This window comes from Cryptomeria japonica, chromosome 8, assembly GCF_030272615.1.
Source record: "Cryptomeria japonica chromosome 8, Sugi_1.0, whole genome shotgun sequence".
Classification (NCBI taxonomy): Eukaryota; Viridiplantae; Streptophyta; class Pinopsida; order Cupressales; family Cupressaceae; genus Cryptomeria; species Cryptomeria japonica.
Window position 1 is genome coordinate 212,449,906 of NC_081412.1, and position 23,739 is coordinate 212,473,644.

Here is a 23,739-nt window from a genome sequence, read left to right on the forward strand (position 1 = left end):
TATGAGCTATTAAATGCAAATAGGCGTGATTCCTTATTTATGACCATGCCCACTACTTGGCGCTACATATGGTCACCTTAGTCAAACCCTAATTAGGGTTTGACATGGGCAAATCTTAGCCATTGATCTTATTGTAATCTAGGCTGTCCATTTTCATTTTGGGGCCTATAAAAGGGGTTCACCCCTCGATTTGTAAAGGAGGGAGAATTTGTAAGAAATTGTTGCTTTAAGTTGTCAAGATAATAAGAGTGATTCATTGATTTTGGTGATTACTTGAGTTATTTTGAAGTTGCATGGTTTCTCTTCCTCACTTAGATTAGATTTATTTTCAAGCAAGTCGATGAATGAGATAGATAGCATTGTTTCATGGTGAAATCATTCGCTCAAACCTTTTGTAGGTAGATGATTTCTATTTGCAGTGTAAGGTTGGACTGAGCCTCTTGAATGTGTATGTTTTACTTGTATTATCGAGCGATCATTGTTCTGTGATGGTGTTCATTGGTAATATGAAAATCTTTTGTACAACCTTTGAAGATTGCAACTTCCTTTGCGTAGTTGTATGATGTTCGCAAAATTAAAGTGTGGTTGATTTCACCTGAGCCTTTGTTGTCTTTTGAGTTCCTCGGATTAGATTAGAATCCCTCTAAACCCTTTCCTATTTACTTTTTGCATATTTCATTGAGAAAAAGTTCCAAAAAACACTTAGCATTGCCAAACCATTCACAAAATTTCCTTGAAATACAAATTTGTTCAAGTCCTCTAAACTGCTAGCAAAACATCAAGCCAAACAAGCTCATATCCAACATAAAGTCGCAAGTTCGCAGTAGGAACCTTGGAGTCCCCTCTATGATCTTTGCAATCTTAGCATAAGAGGGGTCTTTGCTCAAGAGAGGATTGAGTGACCGTTGGAAACTTTATTCTATGTTGATGTGGTCATAAAACACCCATTAATAGGAATGGCTTCTACAAATTTACTAGAACACTAGGTGATATTTGAAAGATGCATTGAATTTAAAAGATTGTTTGGGCTATATACCTAAGTCAATTTAGTAAAATTATGGGTTACTCATTTAGAAAGAACTGCCAATTTTTGCATCTAATTGGTAATGTTAGTAATGCTCCTAAGGTAACTATCTAATTGTTGATATCTTTTAGATGTAATATCTACTTGGAAATATCTAGTTCAAAATAACCACTTGTGAATTATCTTGTTGGTGGGATATTATAAAAATTGGGAGGAAGGGATTTCAAATGCATTTATTCCTCTTTTCTTGAATATTTTTCACTCCCTCCTTGCTTGGTTTTGACTGATTTGAAAGTGGACTTTTCTTGCTTCGAGGATTGCTACACCTATGGAGAAGATAGATCTTGGATAGCTTGCTCGTTGTTTGTGTGAGAGCAAGAATGTCTTCTCCAGATTTGTGTAGAACATGCATAGAAACATCAGAGTTTCCTTCAATTATTTATATACTTATGGTTGTTGTTCAAGCTTCAACCCCACGTTAGGTAGTTGCATACGGTGATCTACTCTTTAGGATTGATTTGAATCTTAGAATGGATGTAATTCAAGGATTTCAAAGTTGAGTAATATTAATTGGGAAAATGCACTTTTGTGTTGTAAGCTGGCACAATTTATCCAATTTCTTATGTGATGTGAAAAATGTAATGTTTTGCACATTACAGTCATAAGGAATTGGATTTTAGAAATTATGAGTTTTATTTTAGAAAACACTCAAGTTTCATCAATGGTTAATTTTGATTTGTGTCCAGTGAAATGTTATTTATGTATGGTGAATGCAACATGAATTTATAAAATTCAAAATATAGAACGCACAATTTATTTAAATTTTGTCTGACAAAAGTCTCATGTTGTATATGTATTTTCCAACATTTTGGATGCAAGGATCATGAAGTTTGACTTCATTTTCTATGCCTTGACTTTTCAAGCTAAAGTTGACTTTTGGACCCCTTCAAATTGAGGATGGCCCAATATAAAGCATCTTATGGGAAATATTGATAAGATAAAAAGAATGGGTTTTCAAACATTTCAAATGTACTTAACTAAGACCTTGAAACATTGCTTACTTTGAAGGCCTATACGTAATCATCTAAGATAGTTCTAGACATCCTTGTGTTGAAGATCTATATGGAATCATACAAGAGGGTAATATGAACATGAATTGCACTAAAGATGTATGTGGAATTGTGCAAGACTAGTACTACAGATACAATTTGCACGTAAGGCCTATATGGAATCATGCAAGATGGTAATAATGACATTACTTGTGTTTAAGGATATGGAATCATACAAAATTATGATGACACTCTATGTCCAATAATTAGTAGTTCCTTTCAAGTTTCTCGACAAGTCGTCGGTACCTAATATCTCTATGTGATATCTTTGCATGAGTGTGATGTGCCAACTCATTGCTTTGAATTGATGGTTGTTACCACATTTCTTGTGTGTTATTGGTCGGAGGCCATAACCTTTGTATGCCATTTTCGACTTGATTTCAATGTCTATGTTCTTGGTATGTGTGATGCCATAATGTTTGTATCATTCCCCATATTGTGTTGCATGTGTGTGTTTTGTTTCTCAATCAATGGTTTCTCAATTCAAAGGGACAATCCCAAGGGTTTCACATGGTTGGTTGGCATCGTCCATCATTGAGACTACCTAGATTTATCTGTTAATATTTAGCTATTAGTTGCTTTTTTACAACTATTATGCTTTTTTTATTAAGTTCAGTTAGGAGTGCTTGCTTCTACTTTAGCTTTTGTGCATCTAGTTTAGCTAGAGTTGAGCTTTACATAGCTCCTCATGCTTGCACTTTAGTTTTAAATTTAGCTTTGTGATTTCTTTATAAGCACCTCATTGTACAATTGTAATTCATTTTGTATTCTTTGCTTTTGAGTAATATAGCATTCATTTGTGCAACTCACATTTGTGGAAGGTGTTTTGTTTGTCGTTTGATCTTCCAGGCTTGTTTTGCAAAATTCAACATCGTATCAAAGCTCAATCTTTACTTCAACATAATATTAGAGCTTTGAAATTTCAACATGGCATCAGAGCGTAGATTCAGCAAACCCCTTCTCAAGCTTTGAGGGTTTTCTTTGCTCAGAAGCTTTACAAGGTCCTAGATTTTTTTTTTGTGGATCTGGTGGTGGGCTAATTTTTTTGGAGCAAAACGATTATCACCATTGTGTTTGTAGCATCGAAAAACCCTATGATCGACTGTTATTTGATCAAAATACGAGCCATTGAAATTTGGGATCAAATTCATTGAGGGCAAATTTTTCGAGGTGAGTTCTAGAGGTAGCTGAAAAATATGGTCAATTTGGGGCAAAATGGACACACCATCACACTCAAGATGCCCAAGAAATGCTAAAATCATCTGTCAATTTGTCAAAATCAAAGACGATGAAAATTTTTAGGTAATTTTTTGGGGGTTTGTGCCTCATTTTGCATGCAACCGTATGAAATACATACCGTCATACACTATAGCGCTGCACCAAAATTTAAATCACAGGTTTGAGAAATTTTACAAAATTTGATGTTTTGTTTGGAAAAAAAATTTCAATAAAATTTTGTAAAAAAAAATCAATTCCTAAGTGCCTTGGGGGGTTGTGTAGTGCATTTTGTTTTGCCATCACATCTTTGTCTAGAGAGTGTCCCTCCACAACAACATTGAATCCTAGAGATTCTTGTCCCATGCATGTGTGCATTGGTTATTACACAGGTAATTGGTAAATAATTGAATGAATTAAATGAATGATCGAAAGATCATTTATAGAGTTGCAAGATCGATGTTTCTATTAAGAAACAAAACATAACAGGAGTAAAATTAGAAACTACTAATATTTACAATACAACACAATATAGACCATTAAATAAATAACTAAAGATATTAATCTAATACCCTCCCTTAATGGTCAATCTGTCTACTACACCACACAACCCCCTGAACTTAACAAACTTATCCGGATGTAGGGACTTGGTGAGGATATCTACAATCTGGTCCTCAGTAGGAGCATACTGCAAATCCACGGATCCATCTTCAACCAGCTTGCGGATGAAGTGACAATGAAGCTCAACATGCTTGGTTCGCTCATGGAAGATTGGATTTTTGGCGAGTTTGAGCACCCCTTGATTGTCACAGAAGAGGGGTATAGGACCTCCTTGAGACATCTGGATGTCTAAAAGCATCCTTTGAAGCCAAACTACCTCACAAGTTGCTTTGGTTGTTCCTCGATATTCAACTTCTGTCGACGAAAGAGCTACAACCTGCTACTTCTTACTGATCCTAGTGACTGCACCTATGCCCAAACTGAAGACATACCCAAATGTGGACTTTCTGTCATCAACAGAGCCTGCCCAATCCGAATCTGTAAAACCGATGAGTCTGGGATCTTTAGTCCATCCATAGAGGATACCAAAGTCTGAAGTGCCCTTGACATAGCGCAGGATACGCCTCGTTGCAGCCCAATGATCTGATGTAGGAGTTGTCATGAAGCAGGATATGTAACTCACTGCATAGCTCAAATCAAGTCTAGTGGCGGTGAGATATATTAAACTGCCCACTAGTTGCCTGAAAACGGATTCATTCTCAACTAGAGAACCGGATTTGGCCGACAACTTCAAGCCTTTCTCAATAGGTGTAGATGCATGTTTGCAATCTTGCATTTGGAACTTGTCTAGCAGAGCCCTAGCATATTTGGACTGAGAGATGAAGATGCCATTAGACTATTGCCTAACCTCAACACCTAGGCAATAGTGCAAAAGCCCAAGGTTAGTCATGTCAAAAGACTGGCATAAATTCTGCTTGATTCCCTGAATCAAAGATGTCGAACTGCCAGTGATGATCAGATCATCAACATAAACAACCAAAATGATGATATCACTGCCAGTAGTCTTGACATAGAGATTTGAGTCAGAAGGACTCCTCTGGAAACCCTGATCTGTGAGATACTTATCAATTTTCATGTACCATGCCCAAGGAGCCTATTTCAGGGCACAGAGTGCTTTCACCAATTTGAGTACGTGATGTTCTTTTCTGGTAACCTTGAATCCAAGAGGTTGCGTCATGTGGACCTCTTCATGTAACTCACCATTCAGGAAGGCACTCTTGACATCCATTTGATGGACCTTCCAACCACACTGAGCTACCATGGCTAGGACTAATTTGATGGTGCTCATCTTTGTTGTTGGAGCAAAGGTCTTCTCGTAATCAATCCCTTCGCGCTGAGCGAAGCTCTTGGCAATGAGACGAGCCTTGTACTTATCCAAAGTACCATCAGCCTTGTATTTGACCTTATAGACCCATTTGCATCCAATGGATTTCTTCCCTGGAAGAAGATCTGACAGATCCCGAATGTTATTTTTCATCAAGCTGTGGTGCTCAGTTGCCATAGCTTGCTCCCACTCAGGCATCCCTTTCGCCTATGTGTATGTCTGAGGTTCATACACACTGTGAATGTTGGCCATGAGGGAAAAATTGACATAATCAGGTTGTGCTCTTCTTCTGAGTAGTTCTACCCTCGATGAGCTCATCATCATGAAGATCGGCAATTGTCTTGGCCCACCATTTAGGCCAGAGAGTAGAAGTGCCAACATCATATGCAGGAGGTGCAACAGGATCAGCTTCATCAAACAGAAGATCAAATGAATCCTGAGGAAAGTCAAGTGGTGCAGCTGCATGTTTAGGTGATCCTGCAGGAGAAGGAACTGGTGTAGGTGCAAGAACAGCTGGAGCCCTCCCATCAGGTGGACCTAATGGAAGACGAACACCCAAGTCTTTAGCCTTGAAAAGCCAATCCTCTGAATCCACAACTGAAGGAGAGAGCTGAAATGGCCCTTGTTCCTCATCAAAAACCACATCACGACTGAAGATGAGACGATTTGTCTCAATGTCAACCAGTCAGTAGGCTTTATGATTATCATTGTAGCCAGTGAGCATGAGTTTCTGGCTCTTGGCATCCAACTTGGTGCGTTTGGCATCAGGGATCCAGACAAAGGCAGTGGAACCAAAAACTTTCAAATGACTAATTCTAGGCTTGCGGCTTGACCAGGCCTCTTCCAGAGTCTTCTTCTTTACAGCCGGTGTAGGAGACTGATACAAAAGATAGACTGCAGTGTTAACTGCTTCAGCCCAAAACTTCTTTGGAACACTCTTGTGTTCAAGCATAGACCAGGCCATTTTAGTAAGGTGTAAGGTGTAGTGAGTTGGTGCTTGATGCCATGTTGTTCACAAAAATGGGAGAAAGCAAAAAAACAAAATTCTCCCCCATTATCAAACCGAAGAGTAACAATATGTTGACCAAACTCTTTTTCTACTAATGCTTTGAATTTTTGAAAGAAAACACCTCTGATTTCTGATGAAGAAAATACACCCACATTTTTCAATTGAAATCATCAACGAAAGTAAAAATTACCCGGACCCAGTAACAGAAGGAGTAGCCATAGGTCCACAGATATCAGCATGGACCAGTTGTAGTACCTTAGAAGCTCTCCAGGAGTCGCCATCTGAAAACAGAATCTGATGCTGCTTCCTAGCCTAACAAGCTCTGCAAACTCCGAGGTTCTGGGTCTGGATCTCTGGCAGTCTGATGACAAGATCTTCTCGAACAAGCTGAGAAAGATAGTGCACATTTAAGTGCCCATAACGTCGATGCTAGAGTGTACTAACAAAGGAGCGCTTGGCTGCCATGGCAAGCTCCTGAGAATCACCAGAATCAACTAGTCTGAATAGACCATGATCCTCAAGACCTAGGGCAACTATAGACTAAGTCTCCCAATTAATGAAATTGCACTGATGTGAACTAAAGGTCACGACGAGCCGAGGAGAATGTCTCAAAATTTGGCTGACTGAGAGAAGGTTGAGTTCCATTCCTGGAACATAGTACACGTTGAGGAAAATCAATGATTTCCTCCCTCCAAACTGAATCTGCACATTGCCCTTTCCGACAACGGGGTACTCTTCCCCTCCTCCGAAAATAACTAAATCTAAGTAAGGTTGAAAATCAGTGAACCAATTCCGGTGATGAGTGAAGTGGCGAGAGGCACTTGAATCGATATACCAAGCAGAAGACTTCACATTATCTGCAGGTCTCTTAGCCATGAAGGCATAAAAGGCAGACTCACTCTTCTCAGTGTGCTCCGCTACATTTTTCTTTAGGCTGTGAACCACTTTGCTTGGCTTGTGCAGCCAAGCATTTACAGAAGTCAAGTTTCATATGACCAAACTTATGGCAGTAATTGCACTGAACACTTTTCTTCTTCGATCCTTCTGATGATGGAGCAGAGTTCTACTGAGAAGACTGAGATTTGCCTTTATCCTTATGAAAGGATTTGACTGCAAAAGTGTGTTCTGTAGAGGATGAGCCGGTCCTGTTATTCCACCGATCCTGCTGCAGAAGTTTAGTGTAGAGATCAGTGAACTTCAGATCAACACCGGTTGAGGTGATGCTGAGTGTTTCGACAAAATGCTCATAGGACTCTGGCAAACTCTTCAAGGTGATAACGACCATATCCTCCACCATATTCCGCCCGATGGCTTCTAACTGATCACGGATGTCCTTGATCTGATTGAGATGCTCTTGAAGGGATTTGTGCTCATCCATGACAATAGAGAAGAGCATATTTTTCAGAAAGAAGGCTCTACTCTTATCAGACGTCTCATGCAACATGTTGAGATGCTCCCATATCTCGGCAGCTGTTTTGCCGGTAGGTATCTAAGGAAGCTGATCATCGGTCACTGAGAACTTGATGAGCATGACAGCTTCACGATTTTGTTCATCAAACTTTGTCTGATCAAGACCGGCTGCAGAGGGGCAGGGGACCTTTCCAAGGACCAACTGATCGATGACACGATACTCAAATATTGTGAGCATCTGCTACTTCCAAGTATTATAATTTCTGCCATTGAATTTTGACTCCCCTCAAGCAGAATATTCGTCAAAGATGCCATCACAAAAAACTGAGGTCAAAGTTGGTTGACCAAATGAAGGCACGAATATCAAGGCAGGAGATTGTCAACACGTTAAAAATGAAATTGAGGTAAAAAGTGTGCACTGATTTCGAGGCAAAATAAAGAACTTCCGGACACAAATCCCAATGTAGGGATTTTGGATGACCCAGAAATTTTTTTGAAAAACCTAGAAAAAATTATTTTGAGATTGAATTTTCAAAAAACCTAGGGCATCGAAAAATAATAAATGCCTAGAAATTTGTGCTGTCACAAAATCCTAGTTCGCACGGAATATAAAGAATTTCTAGCAGAAGACAAATGTAGAACTCACGAATAATGAAAATCGCTCAAAATAACAGCTCCCAAGTCGTAGAAACAGATTGCAGAGCCACCAAACAATCTGCCCAGAAAGACGATTTTCATGGGCAGAAAACAAAAAATCGTTGTTGGAAAAAGCCAAAAGTCGAGGCGGAAGAAAAATACGGGGGCGAAAAATCACGCGGCATACAGAGGGCGCCTGCCGAAAATCAAAATTTTTCCCGTCGCCGATAACACACGGGAAATGGCCACTGCACGAGAAAAAAACGGGCGACACGGAAATACAAAATCACGGGCAGAAGGAGACAATCGCATGAAGAAATCAAAACCCTTTTTCGTGTCCAAAAAAAGGTGACAAAAACCCAGACATCGCGCGCAGGGTAGAAAAAAGACGTCGCGCGAGCTCGAAAGGACCAGAAAAAAACACAGAAGATGGGCCCAAAGTATTTCTGAAGAACACAAAGAAGGCAAACTAAATTCACATGGGTTGGGAGAGTCGAACACGGGCGCAATGTATCCATGATTACAAACAGAAAATGAATGTGGGTAGGAGAAAAAATTTCCCCAAGGCAAACCCATGGTGCAGGAACAGAAAGGTATTAAGAAAAAAACTTTTTGAAAAATTCACTAAAAATTTTTCGAATGAAAAGATTTTAGAATCGTGGTCATCTGTATCTTCAACTGATAGATGTTTTTGCCTTTGTTTTCTATTTGATTGTTCGAGTAATGTCATTGGGGGCACTCGTGCAAATTGTTGTCTTCTTCATCCTGATCGTCATCTTGGTTTCAGAGGAGGTTCTTCATTCAGCACTATAGCAATTATCATTCGACAGTTGTCTACAGCTTCTTTGTGCTTCGAGGATGTTCTTCATGTTCTTATTCTTTTGGGACATTTTCTTGGAGGCTTCTTAGTCCTTCATTCCTTCATCTAGCAGTTCAAGTCTTTTCCATGCATTGTGATTTTTCTCTTTTTCTCCACTTAAAGAATCTTCATGTATTTGTACATGGGTACCTAACCAAGACTTTTGTTGTTGGGATCCCTTTCTGCACTCATGCATTTAGATTTTTCTTACTCACACTAAGTTTCATTTAAGTGAAGGTGTTAGAGCATATTTATCTATTAGTTGTCTTTTTACAACTAGTTATGCTTTCTTGCTAAGTTCACTTAGGAGTGCTTGCTTCTAATTTAGCTTTTGTGCATCTAGTTTAGCTAGAGTTGAGCTTTAATTAGCTTTGTGCTTTCTTTATAAGCACCTCATTGTGCAATTGTAATTTGATTTATATTCTTTTCTTTTGAGTAATATAGAATTCATTTGTGCAACTCTCATTTGTGGAAGGTGTTTTGTTTGTTGTTTGATCTTGCAGGCTTGTATTGCAAAATTCAACATGGTATCAGAGCTCAATCTTTACTCCAACATGGTATCAGAGCTCAATCTTTACTCCAACATGGTATCAAAGCTTTGAAATTTCAACATTATTGACGTGCTTGGGAGAGCATGCAAAGTTCATTCTTGTTTGTGGCATGGTAGACGTTGATCATAATAGACTATAGTTGTTGAAAAATGTATAAATACATGTTAATATATGTAGCTAGGTCGGAGCCCTTCTAGGGCCGACCTTGCACACCTAGCACGTTTGGATGACTAATGGGCCCGTGGCCTTAGTCATGTCCCATAATCAATATCTTGCTGTAACGTGTTGGGGTCTTGTGTAACGTGTGGACCTAATTTGGCGCCACCTTAATGCATTTGTTTGTAATTAAATGTGTTCCTAATGCTAGCCGACTTGGAGAATCAAAAGGCTAAGTCGCCTATATATACAAGTCAGCATTCATTGTTCAAATACATCATCTCACATATCATTTCACTCAGTGAATCTATCCTATCAACGAACTACTTCTGTGATCAGCGAAGTACAAACAAGGTCAGCGAACTGTTGCATATACAAGCGAATTATATCTGCACTGGCAAATCCGTCTAAGGCAGCGAATTGGAGTTCTCAAGCTGGGCAATCATCCTCAAGGTTGAGCGAATACCATCCTGGACTGCGGAACTTGTTCAAGGGCTTGTGAAGTAGGTCAAGGCTGCCGAATTCTGTCTCAGATTGACAGTGACCTGCATATACACTCTGTCTTCCAGATTCAGATAAGTTTTGTTATAGTTGTTGTGTACCCTAGAAGGGTTAAATTGTAATCTGCTGATATATCTAATCTAATCAGATCTGAGATCTTTGGTTGCTGGGTTTTTCCTCCAAGAGGGAGGTTTTCCCAGGGTACATGTGTGTTATGTGTATGATTTACTTTGCATTCTGTTTTTCTATTCTATACTGCTAATCTGATCACTTAAAATCAACAATAAGGACTTTCATAATTCATTGGGTTAGTTTGTATGGTGGACCTTGATTGTAATAGTTGTTGAAAATTTTGTAGATAAGGACTTTATGTAAAATCAAATCTAGCAATAAAATAGACCCAACTAAGAATGTTGCATAAATAAAAACAGCAATACCAACAAAATTAAACTATAAGCATGCTCCAAGCTAGATGAGGGCATCAGAGACTTTGTTGATATTGAGCCTAATGAGTGGGCCATATACTCAATGTTTTATTTAACTGGTCTTAGGAATAAACTGCATATCACAGAGAGGAACCCAAATCCTATATAATCAAAGAGTGATGCAAACCCAGATTTGGAAACTTGGAAAATTAAGATAGAGTGGGTGATTGAATGGTGCTGTGGATCAGATGTAGTTTTATACTCTCCTATAGACTGTAATCCAATTGTACCCAGCCCCTATCCCTGGGGTAGGGGACAGAGCATAGCATGAAGCATTGGCACTTGGGACGGCCCACCTATTAATAAAAGAGGCCCTATTGATTGATCATATTTAGCTTCAGTAATGTTGAAACTCATGCTAATACTGATCATATTTGATGCTCATTAAAAGAAATTTTATTCCTTCTGTATAGGAAGCCATAATACTTGTGATTCTATGAAGCTAATTATTGACTAATGGAGGAAAATGTTCCATGTCTTCTTTAACATAAGGTTCTTGACATCCAGAAAATGTAAGGTTGAATCTTTGAACAAAAGCTTTTAGGAGGGGTCAGATTTTACCATTTATGTCACCATGCATAATGTCAAACTTGTGAGTCTCTAGAGTATACCTGCATATATTTAAACTCGGTATAACTCAGAGCTTTGCTTCTCACTGATTGATCTGGGCCATCCTGAATTAAAGTCAGCAACAAGAGATAGCAAATCACATTTCTTAGAACGAAATTAAATATCAATCATACGACGACCATTTCAAAAGAAAATTCTGAAAAGAATGGAAAAATGAAAAAAGATAACAGATAACTGATAAGCACAAAACCTGATATTATTAGTGTAGATACAGTTTAAATACCTGTGATATGAAAAGAGGAAATTTTTTAGCCAGAGGTCCATGATACCTGAAAACATGAAACCCTAGTTTCAGTGATCTGAAAGGGCATGTATAGTAGCTTTCATAGATGGCAATGAAATAAAATATAACAGCCATGATAAAATGAGAAAAAATATTCTTCATGAAAACTCTGTCGTTTAACCATTCCCTACCTTAGGACAGACTTCACTGTTCTTTCTAAATAGTCAGGACGGTTGCAAGCCATAATAACAACAGCTGCTATAGGATCCTGTTCAAGTTAAAATTCCTGACTGAGTTGCCAATATAATCTTGCTTAGCACAAGTTTGGCAGCATGCATATCTTAGAAAAATAATATAATAATACATATTACATTGCCAAACCTTTCAGTATAATCCAGTTTCCAAACAGCTAAATGACTTTTTTATCTAGAACTCTCACCTCAACACCTTCATTCTTTAGCCCTTTTACTCCTCTTCCTGCCAGCAACATGTACAAAAAGTGTGGACAATGAGGAGAAACATAAATTTATTCAGTGGAATGGAACACTTTTTCTTTTACCATAACGCTATTTGATATATGATACCAATGCATCAAGCTCATGCCATAAATATGGTATCATTTTGAAACATGCTAGTTAGGTAACAGCCAGCACACTCTTATAGAATTAAAAGATCTAACAAACGTTCAGGGGCAATACAGGAGCTGTGATGGGAAAAATAAATAATTGCAATTAATTATCAATTAAGTGTCCATGCCCAACAAAACAACTGTGTTTATAAGATGTCAAATTTCCATAAATCGAACAAAGTAATAATCTACAATTTTTTGCCTAAATTTTTAAACATTTTAACTGAATAAATAGACAATCACAATCAGGGGTTTGAGTTAAATTACATGATATTGATGTAATCAGGAAGGAAATACTAGTGCTGACAGAATTAACACCCTGTGCCTCAAGTGGTTGATTCTGTCAGTCGCAAACATAAGCCTAAGTTGGGTATGGTGACTCTCATTCACAAAAGATTTAAATGATGAGGATTGTAGGCAAGCCAAAACATACAAAGGAGCTTGAATTTTCATCTCAATAACCTTTCCAAAAGTAAGAAAGCATCAATGCAATAAGAATATGAAAGACACAGCATAAAACAATAATTATGAGATTGTACATAACCAATAATCTCCTAATGCCTGAGACAAAAGATGAGTGTTGGCAGGCATAAGGGATAAGAGGAAATCCTACCAGAAAGAGATCAACCTTGATGATAGAGTGGTATCCTGACTCTCAATGATGTAGTTCATGCAATCAACAATCAGGATTTAGTACTTTCACTCTAATCACAATTTTGAAGAAAAGAGTGATGATAGTCCCCAAAAACCAAACATTCCATGTAATAGTTAAGGACTTTATAATGGAAACCTTTAAGCTCATAAATTCTGGCCACAGGCTAACTCAATAAGTGAAATGGTTCCCAAAAACCAAATATTTCATGAAATGTTTTAGGACTTCATGATGGAAACCTTTAAGCTCATAAACTCCGGCCATAGGCTAACCCAATAGTGAAAACTCCCCAATCAATTGCTTGTAATAATTTCTCTAGTCCCCAAAAACCAAATATTCCATGAAAGGGTTGGTTTTTTGGAGACGTTGTGAATTAGTTCCTACAAGTCTTAACTTAGTGCTGTATATTTATGTTAATAAGCAAGAGAGTGAAACCTGACTGAATAAGTAGGTGTTCAGAAGTTGTTCCCTGTCAGTCCTGTTCTGCTTGGAATTCTTCTTCTGCTAGACTTGTTGAACTGATGAGGTGGGTCCACTTTGAAGTTTTAGATAATAAAGTTTTTGCCATCTAAATGATTTTGGATTTCCACAGGTTAAAATTTGAAGACATGCATTTGGGTACAACTCTGTTAATTCTTCCTTGCAATACTTCAAATCTCCTTAAGATCACTCTTCAAGATATTTTGGATCATTGATATCAACTTGTCCAGAAAATATATTGATGTTTATTAATGCTTTTTGACACTTAAACTAATAATATAACTATGGTTTCCAAACTCAAACTCAATCCTGAAATTCTTTCCATTAGCAAATTCATTTCCAAATTTTATACTCACCAAATTTGAGCATAAACTTGAAGTCAGTGCCTTAACCTCCCATCTGTGTCCATAGAGGAGGTGTGTCTTGGAGTTTGCTTCTTATCTAATACCATCAAGTGACATTGTTTGCATTATCTCTTTTGTATGAAGCCCTGTTGGAATGGACTCATGAGCAATGCTGCCTCAAATAAGTCAGTGACTTCTTAACAGGTATCTCGAGACATGAGACTAGAGACTCTTTCCATGTCTTCAAGTGTGCTCTCTTCTTCTAAAATTTTACTTAGTATGGGTTCAGATGTTCAAATTAATTCTTCTTCTTTCCCTAATTGAGCTTACATAGTTGTTTACTAACGGAGAAGAAAATCTTCCCCACCTAAAGAACGGCTTGAAACATAGTGACTCGGACTCAGCACACAATACGCAAGTGTTTTTTTTCCTTGGACTTATTAAATGCCAAAACACAACATAGACTTGGCAAAACTTGGCAAATTTTTTTTTAAAAAATCATTTAAAAATACAGAATTTTAAGGGAACAACTAATTATATTGAATGTACTAATCAATTAGATCTACCATACATGTGTAGACAAAAAATAAGTACAAAATAGCAGGAAACTCATACTTGAACTCTGAGACAAACGAAAGATGTTTTGATGTACTTAAATTTGTTTTCTTGTAAACAAACAATAGATTTAGAAATCCATGTACATGGTACTAACAAAAAAATAAATAGAAAACTGAAACTAGCGTTTAGAGTAGCCACTCTTCCCAACATTAGCCTCAAGCTGTTGGGCCCTACACCTCTTTAAGTATGTCAAAGAAGCAGTTGCAACCATTCTATCTACAAAAGGTGTAGCATCATTCTCTTTAACAACTTCTTTGTCTCTGGTTTGCATAGACTTAAACCTCCTCATCCCTCATCACTACAAGCCCTTCCTCACAATCAGCCTAATCAACCCATGGGTGGTCCTCTAAAAGATGGGGCCATTTTCAGTGATTCGCTCAAATTCAGTATCATATTCCTCCAACTCCATCAGGGCTAACTCTTCATTTGTTGTTAAAACTCATGGTGGAGACACAACAGTGTAATGCACAAACACAAGTTCATTCAACTTTTGAATTCACAATTTATTGCGCTTTTTGCAGTGTGTTGTGACCTTTTTCACACATCACCCCATTGCAAATGGGGACCCTCTCTTTTCTTGCTTTCTAGGGTTTTTGTTAGTGTCCTGTGGCCTTCCGCTTCATTTTTGCCAAGCCTTGCTCAGTTTTGAACGGTTCAAGTCCTAGAGATTGAAAGCTAGTTTTTGCAAGCCAAGTGATACTAGAGTCTGGATGCCGTCAAGTGCCTAGAAAGGCCAAAGGACGAAGATCGCAATGATTTGGACGAATTTGGACAACTTTCTATTTTTAGAAAGTTTGCTTTTTTGCTTTTTCCTATTTTTTAGGAAGTTTCGTTTTTGGCATTTTTAGCCAAATCCCTGGTATGGCTATTTTTAGAAAGTTTTCCCTATTTTTTAGGGATGTCTGCTTTTTGCTTTTTCGGAATGGGGACCTAGGGTTTGCACTGATACCACTGACCTGCTTCGACCGCGATCCAAAATTTTCAAGTTTTGACCCAAAAAGCTAAGTTCCTATATTTTAGGGGGTCATGGCACATTCAAAGGATAATCAGCTCGAAAAATCATCCTGATCCTCAAATGTCCTGAAATTTGGCTAAGTCTGGAATGTCATCCTAATCTGAAATTTGATTGTCTGGAAAATTGGAGAATCCTCCAAAAACTAGATTTTGCATTATTAGTCCTAGAGGTCCGAAACCACTCTCAAACATCCTGACAATATATATGAAACATAACTTAAAGTATAAGAAATACTTAAATTTTATATTTCATATATAGTCCGCCCTCTTGAGAGCCTCCAAAAGTCCGCCTTGAAGAGAGAGCTCTAAACTCCGCCCCATGATGGAGAGGTGCTCAAAGTCCGCCATGTTTGAAGAGGTCTTCCAAAGTCCGCCCTCCTTGGTGGAAACCTAAAACTCCGCCTTGATTGAGGTCTCTCCAAAACTCCGCCCTATCCAAGGAGATGATGTGGAGACCTCTAAATCTCCGCCATGCATTGAGAGGTAAAGGAAAGTCCGCCAAAGAAGGTAAGCTTTCAAAAGTCCGCCAAAGCTTGAAGAAGATGAAGGTGAGTCTTCAAAAGTCCGCCTAAACATAAAAGTCAAACAAATCAACAAAAATACAAATGATGTTATGAAAATCCTTCAAGATTTTGAACTTAGAGACCAAAATAGCAAGTTCTTTGGAAAAGAATATTTGAAGATTGATAAGGATTTCGAACTTAAATCCAAAATGGAAAGTTTTTAAAAGAGAATATTGGAAGATTAATAAATATTTCGAACTTATAGCCAAATTGGAAACTTTTGGAAGATATTTTCTTCGAATTTGGAAACATGACAACACTTTCCTAAAGAATGAAGTTAAAATTGGAAACATGAGTTGGAAGATTTTAAGGGTTTCTGATTGAGGATTTAACTTTATTTACAAATACTTCGTTGTAAACTTCATTTCTAGACCAAGAAGTTCGAAAATATTAAGGAGAGCATAGTAAAATACTTTCAGTTTGGAGTTCATTTGGAGAAAGTTTTGGATATTGCTGGAAGTTGGATAAACTTTTTTGACAAAAGTTTCACAGATTTTTGGAGAAAGACAACCAGTATAAGGAAGAATTATTGAATCTCTCCTCAATTTTTGAGTATTTTTGAGAAATTTCCAGCCTTACTTCCGTTTATTCGAAGGTGAAATTAAATTCATGATGCAGATTTATGTATTTTCTGAGTTTTTCCCAGAGTTTGAGAAATGATTTTTAGTGAATTTGTTCGAATTTCTAAGGGAGGAAAATCATTTTTTTTTGGCAAAGTATAAGAAATTTTCGGAGTTATAACACTTGGTGTTGGATTGTGATTACAGTTATCTTGAAGGTTGGAGAATTTACATGTGAAAATCCCATTCTCATGGCTAAGTATGAAAATGAAATAAAATCTCCAAACACCTAGCCATTTGCAGCCTCGATTTTCTTTAATCCAAGATAGATTTCTAACTTATTTTCCTTTGGTTTTACAGGTCGCAGGAGGAAATAGAAGCGAGATCATCATAGAGATCGCAACTGAAATTTCAAGCCAAACAGAGGATTGAGGACAAGTTCACGAGCAAAGTTCATCCGAGCAAAATTCCAATTTCCTCAATTATGATGAAGGCATGGAGAAATTCTTCTCCAAATGTCAGGGTATTGAGAGGGAGGGATGATCACAGCGAATGCCTGAACAACTTGATCCCATCATTTCATATTTGCAAGGGGTTATCTAGAGCTTTGTTGTGACGTTTTCACACATCGCCCCATTGCAAATGGGGACCCCTGCTTTTTGGTTTTTAGGGTTTGTTTTCTAGGTCTTTTAGGGTTTTGTCTATTAGCCTTTGCATTTTGAGTGTCGCCAAGGGGATCACCTGTATAGCAGGTTCTGCTTGAGTGAGGTCAAGTTGATAAGTGATGAAGTCTGGAAGGTCCTGATCCTGAAATTTGGCTAAGTCTGAAAGTCTTGATCCTGAAATTTGACTAAGTCTGGAAACTGAAAAACCTCCAAAAACTAGATTTTGCAATATAACTCCTGGAGGTCTGAAACCACTCTCAAACATCCTAAAAGTATATATGCAATATAACTTAAAGTATAAGAAAGAAGAAAGATAGAAGGAAGGAAAATGTCACTTATACTTAAATGTTATATTCCATAAAATTATCCTGACAGAGAGTTCAAAAAGTCAAATCTCGCTCCTGACCCTCAGAGAGGGCCCATGGCGAAAAATCTTATAGGGGTCATTGCTAGCCTTATTTGGTCAATTTGAGATGTCAAAGGCATGTTGGAGGCGAAATTCTACTAATTGAGGAGCAATTTGAGGAGCGAAATATAGCATGTTGGAGGCGAAATTCTACTAATTGAGGAGCAATTTGAGGAACGAAATCCAGAAGATTGGAGGCGAATTTTGCTAAGTGTTGGGGGTTAATGGAGGCGTGATTCATCCAAGAGGAGGCTATGATTTAAACTTTGCCTAGCGAAATTCATTTTTCTTGCATCATTTCTTAGAGTTTAATACTCAAGAGGAGGCATGGCGAAATCATCTTAACATCCTTGGTCAAGACTTGATTTTTAGACTTTTTTAGAAAAGTCTAAGTGTTGATTAGTTAATTAGGAAATGATAACTCTAGATTTATCATGAGGTTTCCTAATTAATATCTTAAAACTTCTTTTTGAGTCTTATTTTCTACCCTTTGATGCTCAAGGACTAATTTTGAAATGTTGTGTAGGTATCAAGATGGCGACTCCTAAGGCTGGAGTATCTACAAGTCAGAAAGTTCTCATCAAAGAAGATCCGGTCCAGGACAAAGCTGATCTCCTCCAGCTCAGTATCATCAAAGAAGATCAAGCAAGGATAAGGGCGACCTCCTCCAGTCTAGCATCGACAAGGACAGCCTTCTTTGGTCAAGCATCATCAAGAATAACTTCTTCCAATCCAGCATTCCAAGGCGAGGTACATCAATCATCCTGCACATCAAAGACAAAATAAGTCAAAGCAAGGGTTCGTTGAAGAAGCAGATAGTTTTAGAAGAGTTAATTAAAGCTAGCCTCTCGGCATCATCAAGTTGAATATCTACCAAGTACAAGTGTCAGATGAAGTGGCATCCCAGTCATCACTCCTCCAGTCGGTGTGGTCCACCTCAACATGTCTAGATTCAATGTACCTAACTCATGGGAGGTGGCACAAACTTCGATGTACCTACCCCAGCTATCCATTGGTCGATTTTTCCAGAGAAGACATGTGTCCTAAAGATGTAATTTTATCATTGGTCAAGCGTTAAATGTCATGTAATGGTTGTAACAAACCCTAATTAGGGTTTTCAATGTTGAATCTTGGCCATTGATCTCAAATTGATCTTAGCCATTGAATTGTATTAAGGGCATTATATAAGCCCCGACTCTTCATTTTGTAAAGGCAGTTAGAGAGGAGTTAGAGGAGGAATAGTTAGCGGATAGTGAATTAGTCAGTTGATAGAATAGCAATTAGAGTAGAATAGGAGGACAAGGCAAGAAATTGTTGCCATTGATTGTAAACAAACTCCATTTTCATTGAAGTAATGGTGAAGTGTGTCGTTTCTTGCAATATGCATGGTTTCTTGTTGAATATTCAATTCTAAATGGTAGATGATTAGATCGAATGAAGGAAATTGTTGAATGCACCTGTGTGGAATCCGTTTAATCCATACCACTAGCCTCTTACTGATTGTAAGTGCGCCTTGCGTGGTCAACTGGAACAAAATGAGCTTAATCTTAAGTGGTTACACGTCCATTGTTCATGCATTGTCTTGAATGGTGATCATTGTCAGATGGTGTACAATTTGAACATATTGGAAGCATCCCTTAGAAGATCGCACTGAGTTGGTGTTGAATTGTTCAACCTGATGGTGAGACCCAGCCAGTAGGAATCCAACTAGTCATTCATCCATCTTCTCGCATTCTAGGTAGTAGAGTAGATTTCCTGAACCTTGCATCTTTTGCCATTTGTTTGTCGTCCAGTTAGCTAGTAAAATCCTATGTTCCGGCAATATTCAAAGCAAATCAAAAGTTTAGTTATCAAGTGTAAGTCCCCTTGTGATTCCAGCAAATCACATCATACCACAGAGAGCTTATCCACACGTAGAGATCCTACAACGAAGAACCTTGAAGTCACCCTGATTGATCCTTTTCGCGATATCTTCAGCATTCAAAGGCTTTACTCAAGAGAGGATAAGGTACCCTTGGGTATTTTATTCTGTGTTTGATAGTGTACAAAATACACGTCAACAAGCTTTTACCCTCCCCCCGCGCAACATAAATTGGCAGCTGAAGGCAGGATCGTCATAGAAAACACAAATGGAGTTTCAAGCCAAATTCAGAATTGAAGACAGGACCACGAGCAAGGTTCATCCAAGCATAAAGAGGGCCAAAATTTGGCTTAAGTATGAAATACTTCACGAAGGGATTTCTTCTCCAAATTCGAGGCGCTTGAAAGAATCTCAAGGTATTAAGAAAGAAAAGTTCTCAGACTTGGTGAAAATATGGAAAAGTTAAATATACTTGCAACTTCTTGAAGGATTTCATCTCCGGAAGGAATTGAAAAAGACAAGCTCCCAAGCAAAATCAAATAGCGACAAGAAGGAATCAAATTTCCATAATTAGACAATTTCTTGACAAAAATTGGAGAATTCAAGGAAGACATCCAACACGTTGAGGTGGTGCCTCGTCATCTTTCGACCAATCAGATTGCTCCAAGTCAGCATGTCCAGGTTCAATGGACTTGACTTATCCAGAAGCTTCTAGAAGGGCACACTTCACAATGCAACAACCTTCTATTTTCATCAATGGTTCAAATTTAGCAAGAAGGACAAGTGTCCCAAATGTAGTTTTCTCATTGGTCGAGGGTAGTTAGTTTTGGGAAACCCTAATTAGGGTTTGTAGCTTTCAATCTAGGCCCTTGATCACTATTTGATCTCGGCCGTTCATTTATTTTTGAAAACTATATAAGGCTACCTCCTCTCATTTGGAGGGTGTGAGGTTTTTGATGCACTGTTGCGTAAGGTCATTTCCAGATAATATATTGCATGTGCGTTGTTTTGTAATCCCTATTGTTTGAATGATTTGCATAGTTTCAAATTCCTCAACACTTAGTTAAAATTAATCTAGATTTGCTTTCATTGTTGTTAATTTGAATGAAGGATTTTGATAAGTGTCAATTGATGGTGTATCTCCGCTCACACTTTTGATAAATGGATGATTTTCATTTCACCGTGCAAAGTTAGTCTGAGCCCATCCTCTGTACATCCCAACATCTCAATCATAAGCACAATCCATCGAAGATTGCACCGGCTTTGTGTAGTTGTCCCTAGTGTGGCAAAGCAAGGTTTGGTTTCTCGAGAGCATCCAGTTGACACCGTCTCCAGAGTTCGTAGGATTAGATTAGCCTTCCTAAACCCTATCTCTTTTCTCCTTTCGTTTGAAAGTCTAAATCCCAGAAAATCCAGAAAAAGAAGAGCCTAAAATTGCTATATCCATCTAAGTCCAGCAATTCAAAACAGTTGTTAAACGTAAGTCCCCCTTGAGATTTTCAGCATACACTACCCAAGAAGCTATTCCACTAAAGTCGCTTGTTCGCACATATAGACCTTGGAATTAGTAGTGATTTTTCAGGAGAGGATAGAATACCTTCAGGTATCCTATCCTAATGTTTGGTAGATGATAAAACAGACACCAACACAGTGTATGTGCTCAAATATACTCCATTTAAACTCACAACCCAAATAATGCATGGTTAGCTCAAAACTCAGATGGGAATTCTTTGAAGATTAGACACCTTAGTACCAAAATTGTCCCACCAAGCACCTATAAGAATATAATTAAAATATTTAATATTTACAAATATTCAAAATTCAAATTTTAAATCAATGTTTCAAATTTCAATGAATGTAACTCAAGGCAATATTTGTTCTTGTTATCTTATGTCTCAAAAAAAAAGGAGATTTCCTAGAGCTTACTTGTAGATCTCAATCTCCAACATGATCTGCACCCTAATTTATGGACTTGGCTGCATATTCTCTATGATAGTGTAGAGAACTCCCATAACCTCCTCACCAACCATGAAGCTACTAAGAAACTGGAAGACTGGGATGAGGAAGTATGAACAAGAATGAGGTGGTCTATGATGTTGTCCTATCTAGAGCTGGTCAATGATATCCCAAATAGGAGCATACTTGGCCTCCACACTGCCATATTGTTGTCTGATATGCCTATTTGCTAGTTCCATTCCCTCATAAATGTACCCCATTGCTGAATTTTCTTCATCAACAATACAAAGGACAAAAACCAACAACCTAGTCACCTATTAAAAGTCAGAATTCAACTAGTTTAAAAAGGCAATAATTATGTTGCAAATGACAAAAAAAAAATAGCCAATACAAATGGGAAAGAGATTAAAAAAACAAATTAGAGCCAAAAGGAAAAGACTTTAAAAACATACATCTACAATCTCTTTTGTAGGAGTCCAAAAATTGGGCCTCATCAAATTCCCAATTCATCACATCAATCCCAACAATTGTCTTCGCATGGAAAATTTTGCTTCTCTTCTCACTACAAACATATGCTTTAAGAGGTTTTTGTGTGTACAAAGACTAGAAGTTGATGAACAAGGTGTAAGGATAAGGTGACATTAACCTTGCAATCCTAAGCCATTCATATGTCTCCATGTTCTTTGCAAAGTGTTCCATAGGACATCTGAGAAAAAAATTAAATATTTGTACTTTATGACTATTTGTAATTGCATTTTCAAGTGGTGTACATGAAGAGTTGATAAATATAAATCAAAATGGATAAAATACACTCCTTCCCACATCCATAATGAGACATGAAGGGTCATGCATAAGGAGATCAAGTTGGGAGGAGAAAAGGTGTCCATTTGGGGTTTTGAACAGTCACGGCAAGCTTCAGAGCACTCAAAATGTGTAAAGACTAAGTGGCTTTGGGTTTGGCACCCATGAGAAGTCACTTCAAGAGTTATTTATTATTTTATTATGTCAATTGGCTATTCATTCTCCAAGGCATGGGTTTTTGCAAGTGGTTTTGGCCCCTTGTTTTGGGAAAATAGGGGTGGTTTTTCCTCTCCCATTTGACTATAAATTGGAGCCAAGGCATAGTTGTTTATTCATCAGTTGGTCACTATTTCCAAGTAGTTCCGGGATCATTTGGAGAAGTGTAGTGAAGTGTATTATTGTGGTGTTCTCTCTTTTGAAGAATAATAATATACTTGCCCTCATTCTGTGGTGATGATTTTTCCCGAAAGGGTTTCTCCACGTAAATCTGGTGTCTCTTTTGGTATGGTTGTTTTTATATTTATGTTGAATGGTATAATCAAATGTTCATTTCAGATTTGGATATCTTTTCAAATTTGTAATCACATAAGAAAATTAATATTGCAAGCTTTCTTCACCTTGTTTCTCAACACAAGGTTGGAAATAAGCGACACTAGATCAGACCAACTCCCTATTTTTTGTGAATTAACATTAAAAGACTACCCAATCATTGTTATAAATGCTTCATTCATACCAATGTCCTCCATCATTGTATCAATGAATTGCACTTTACAAGGAGTGCACAAACTGGTTGGGTGTCTATCAATTAGTAGACTGCCTACATCAACACAAGTTGTTGCATTATTGGTGACTAATTGTACTATATTTTCCAACCCCACTTCCACCAAAACTTCTTCTAGAAAACCACACACATATCGACATCTTAATGTTCCCTAAAACACCAATTTATTTCAAGAAGATTGTGCCACCTGGACAAAAAGCTAGAAAATTCAGTGGTGTCCTGTTTTTTCTATCAGTTCATCCAATAGGTGTGATAGTACAATCCTTCTTCGCGCAGAGAATCCTCTGCTCCTCAATGATAGACTGTACATCACCCACATTCTCAGTCAAAATAAGACCCCAAAGATCATCAACAAGAGGAGCTTTGAGCCCCGAAACAGCTACAGCAAATGCATTGAACATTGCTTACAAATAAGGAGTCTTACAACACCCCAAAAAAAACAGAATTGAAAAAACAAACTGAAAAACACAAACCCTCAACAAAACTAAGAAAATGATAATTAAAACATTATAATAAAATGAGACAAAATTAAAATGCTATCTTGGTGCTATGAAAATTATTTTGCAAAAATACCAACAATTGGCAATTGCCTTCCTCATTGCTTAGTGGTTGCCTTTGTTCCAACTCATGCTTTCTAACAGAAGTTAAGAACAAGGAGTGGGGTGTCGCACAACCCAACTCTCCAAATTGTGAACTCTAGGCCCAATGCTAGTAGGA

The 23,739-nt window shown here is 37.8% G+C and overlaps 1 protein-coding gene across 1 annotated transcript in view; it reads right to left on the bottom strand.

The window, feature by feature from the left end:
* The window catches only part of LOC131067823 (alpha-1,3-mannosyl-glycoprotein 2-beta-N-acetylglucosaminyltransferase), a 127,172-nt gene that overhangs the window by 46,102 nt on the left and 57,331 nt on the right, over nt 1-23,739 (bottom strand). The window contains exons 5-8 of the mRNA XM_059209559.1: nt 12,133-12,170; nt 11,885-11,961; nt 11,694-11,739; nt 11,452-11,514 (exon numbers count right to left, since the gene is read on the bottom strand). Of these exons, the coding sequence (XP_059065542.1) occupies nt 11,452-11,514; nt 11,694-11,739; nt 11,885-11,961; nt 12,133-12,170 (224 nt within the window). The remainder of the gene's footprint in view (nt 1-11,451; nt 11,515-11,693; nt 11,740-11,884; nt 11,962-12,132; nt 12,171-23,739) is intronic.